This window comes from Pinus tabuliformis, chromosome 3_1 (assembly GCF_031772625.1).
Source record: "Pinus tabuliformis cultivar Carrire ecotype Pingquan chromosome 3_1, CPIR1, whole genome shotgun sequence".
Lineage (NCBI taxonomy): Eukaryota > Viridiplantae > Streptophyta > Pinopsida > Pinales > Pinaceae > Pinus > Pinus tabuliformis.
In genome coordinates, this window is record NC_142301.1 from 232,311,298 (window position 1) to 232,315,605 (window position 4,308).

The following is a 4,308-nucleotide window of genomic DNA, read 5'->3' on the forward strand; positions in this document are numbered from 1 at the left end:
GATGCAAAAAAGGAAGCAAAAAGGGATGTTAATCACAGGGTTTTGTTGTAGTGTCCTACAAGGGTTTCCATGTAAAAGTTGGTGTTCTCATGTGTTGATATGACTGCTACTTAATGAACACTTTTATTTTGTTATGATGTTTGTTATTTATTGATACACTTTTATATATTCATCTATTGATGAAATGGTTTTGAAATGCTAAACTTTCCATTACACTAACTCATCCCCACTCTCATTTTAATCCTTAGTCTAACAACATCTCTGCTCTATATCAATAATAGAGTGATACACTACTAAAGTGTTTATCTTTATCATTGTTACAGTGATAATGAAAGTGCTATTATTTTTTATTGATGTGGACTAATCTAATTGATGGTTATTGGATTGACCTTTACATGTGCTAGATAAATATAATTGATTGGTTACTAGATTAAATTCGAATACATTGAAGTGTTACTCCCTTAGGTATTTTGGGAATAGATTCCTCCTTATAAATCTAAACAGTAAATACTGAAAACATTTAATTGTTAATTGCTTAGAGATAAGGCTCACTCATTTCTTTGTTTGGAGCAAAATGACAATATAGAAAATCTTATTGTCTTATTTTATTGTCTTATTGCTACAATAGCAATATGCTTCTAAAGAGTTGATTCGTTATTTATCAATTGTTGATTTTAAAGGGAGAAAACAATTTGGAAATTGTTGGCATTGTAATTAAGTGAAGCAATGACTTATTCTTTATTATTGCTAGAGCATTATATGTTTCCTTTATAAGTGGCTTATTAAGAAAAAGACATGGGAATATAATGTGTCTAGATTGATAGGTTTATAACTAGAGATCTAGGTGTAAATATAAGACCACAAGAATTTTCACTTGATAAGCAATTTGAATAGAATGTTTGAAAGATATTGTGCAAACATATTCGAATTGTTGTCAATTGTCAAAACCTCATTATTTTTTGTTAATTGATTTGCATTTTCGATAGCAAGTAAACCAAGTAGTGAGTCAATCATAGAGCAAATCATTTTTTACTTATTATTGGATGGAGGTAGAACCATGTCTTGTGTGTTTATCTGATGATTAGCTACCAAGATGCTAAAACTTTGAGACCTCATTGCAAGTACATTTCCATCTAGTTGTTTTGTGTAGGTTACACCCAAGAATGAGCCATTAAGAAGATGGATATCTTTATACAGGATCGAGAAATAGATAACATATTTTAATTTCCATAGAAGATGCATGTTGGTGAAGTGAGTGGGTTATAAGTCAATCATTTATAAATCTTAAGGTATCGAAGTATTTCAACCCTTGGTTGTGATGTAGTTGGAAGAATTTTGAAGAGAATGTAGACCTAGTGTAGGTAAAGAAAACGGAGAAAGTTTGGAAGACTTGAGGGCCATTAATGTTCAACTTCAAGACAAGAACTAGAGATTGAAAGAGAATGTTTAGATGTAAGATCGTAGTATGGAAAATATGGTGAATAAAATTGAGACCTATTCTAAACTATTTTCAAGACTCACTCAAGACTCCTCCATTATAGTTATGGAAAATTGGGGCAAGAGAAAGAACTCCTTCCAACTCCTGCAGAGATATAGGTCTACCAACAAATTATGCCTCTTCATCTAAAAAAATGAGGAAAATGGTTGATTAGCTAAAGTTGTTCCAGAAGATTATTGGCCTAGGGCTACTTAAGGAGATGACCATAGTAGGAGACAACAACCCGCTTGAGACCGGATTAACCAGTTGTTATTGCTCCATCAAGACCCAACAGCTTCCAAATAGAGTTAGTAACTTTCATGTAGTGGCGTATTCGTGAAAGAATTTAGAGTTGCCATCCCCTTTGGAAACCCAATATCCTACTTTTGATTCTCCATTCTTCCTCCTTCATCTTTAGGATATGGAGCTTCCTTGATTGAAGGATCCACAAACACTCTTTAATTTTCAACAAAAATCTTTCATCAAGGAAAGAGTTATTCAGTAGATTTGGCTCATGATCAAGCGATGTCAATTCCTAATTTAGCTTCCTTTTTTATTTCTTTCCCATTAGATCATCAACATTTTCAACTTGTTTAGTTTGAAAGAGAAACAATCCATAACTGAATATGACAATGATGGATGGATGGAGTTACCATCTGAAACATTGAGCAGATCACACATATTATGTGGTTAAATTTTAAAAAAAGAATTGAGAAGTTCTAAAACTCAATCTCCAAAAAATGAAAAAATGATCAGAAATATTTTCAAAGCCAATCCACAATCTATATCTGCTGAAACAAAGAATGAAGTTTTCAACTACCAAAAACCATATATATACATTAATAAAATATATATTCACTAAAATATAACATAATCATTTAATATGTTTGGAGAAATAAATCTAATACGTCCCTCTTGTAAACAACACTACACCAAAGATTATATTGACATAACCAAAGATTATATTGAGATAAAGTGTATACTCTTACATATCTCTCCATAAAATTTGAGGCTATTTCACCAAAGATTATATTGCGATAAAGTGTATACTCTTACATATCTTTCTGTAAATTTTGAGGATATTTCGCCATAGATTATCTATATACGTTCATCCTAACCACGAATTTTATCAGGAAATATTAATTTTTGGAGTTGTCTATAATACGATTTTTTGGAGATTCCGGTGACGGAATCGGGCGGAAGAAATTGAGGTTAAATCTTGATTTGTTGCAGTTAAAATGGTTTTTTAACTGCATATTTGGATTCAGCACCCTCGAAAACCCCTGGGACGCTTTCATTGTGCAGAAACTAGCTATCAAACTTGCGATTCCAATAAATTTCTGCCGGATTTCGACCGAAAAAACTGACCGAAAAAGCTTTCAAAAAATCGCGTTATAGACAACTGCTTAATTTTTACCAGACCTGGCCGGAGGGATGTATCTAATGACACTAAAACGCCGCCCAATATAGGAAGCACATTCATCCTAACCACAAATTTTATGAGGAAATATTAATTTTTACTCGACCTGGCCGTTAGGGATGTATCTAATGACACTAAAACGCCGCCCAGCATCAGGAAGCGCGAAGAGGAGGATTAAAGAAAGCATGATCTAATCCAAGGGTTCGACGGCCGTCCTGAAGAACCAGATGGAAAATTATCAATGGAGAAATACAGGAATCCCCCACCGGATGTGTCACGAAGGACCCGGTATTGAACATTCAGCAAGATCGGAAGGATTAAAAGGAAACCACGAGGATTGTAAGCTGCTTCCTCGGCTGAAGAGATCGAGCTGTGTTCTGTTTTTTTTTCAGAGAAGAAAAAACACACCATCATATATTATTGAAAACGGAGGATGGTTACAGAGCATGGCTTTAGAAACCCCGATGCAGAGAAAGGACGTTGGAATAACATCTGGGAGAGCCTGAGACAAATCCGCCCAAAATACATCAAGAACATCAACATCGAGTTGTGTTCTGTTGTTGTTGAAACTCGTATTGCAGAGTCGGTGGCGGAAACCGTGAAGGCAGAAGACATGCCTTCCGAGATGCAGGCTCGTGCTTTTCGCTGTACAAGGATAGCATGCCACAGCCAGAGCAGCACCTTCAGCTCTAAGCAACTGCCTTTCGTCATTAAAATGGTCGATTCATTTCATCAATTGAATCAAATCTTTGTTTCTTCCCATTTTCTTGATTTTTATCTGATGTTCACTGGACCGTGCAGGAGTTTGACAAAGCCTAATGCCCTGCCTTGGCATTGCATTGTGGGGACGAATACCAGGTCATTTGTCATGCATTCCGGTGGCGGATTCCTGTATTTCTCCATTGATAAACTTTCCATCTTGTTCTTCAAGACGGCCGTAGAACCCTTGGATTAGATCATTCTATTTTTTATCATATTGAAAGTACTAATTCTCATTATGGGAGCCGAGATCTTAAGGAGTAGAAACCTATATTTATCAATCTTTGATTAAGTAAATCCCCTGTCATTTCCATTGCTTGCTGTGATTTTCACGGAGCGGATTGTGAAGCCACTTAGGGCCGAGCACAATCGGAATTATGCTCCGGTAGAGACAAAGAACCCGCCAGAATGGATGATGTAACCCTGTCGTGAACGGGATCGGGGCTCGGGAGAGGGAAAATTATTGAAGTCTTTCATTAGGATCGGCTCTGGGTGCTTTAAATAGGTTGTCCATAACCCTCGTGACTACATGATGAAGGATTTGAGGGCTGTGCGATTATAACACGTGGTGACGTCTGGTCCAGTCCACGAATGTATTATTAAAGTCATTCATTAGGATCGGCTCTGGGTGCTTTAAATAGGTTGTCCATAA

At 36.0% G+C, this 4,308-nt stretch overlaps 1 protein-coding gene across 1 annotated transcript; it reads left to right on the forward strand.

Moving 5' to 3' along the window:
* Nucleotides 1-3,295: 3,295 nt before the first annotated feature.
* On the forward strand, nucleotides 3,296-4,098 carry LOC149186654 (uncharacterized). The gene has a single exon (XM_089412650.1). The coding sequence runs from the start codon at nucleotides 3,331-3,333 to the stop codon at nucleotides 3,850-3,852; it is 522 nt and encodes a 173-aa protein (XP_089268776.1). The 5' UTR covers nucleotides 3,296-3,330; the 3' UTR covers nucleotides 3,853-4,098.
* The last annotated feature ends 210 nt before the right edge of the window (nucleotides 4,099-4,308 follow it).

Excerpts from the sequence above, each read along its gene's own strand:
- LOC149186654 (XM_089412650.1), top strand. The coding sequence starts at position 3,331 with ATGGTTACAGAGCATGGCTTTAGAAACCCCGATGCAGAGAAAGGACGT.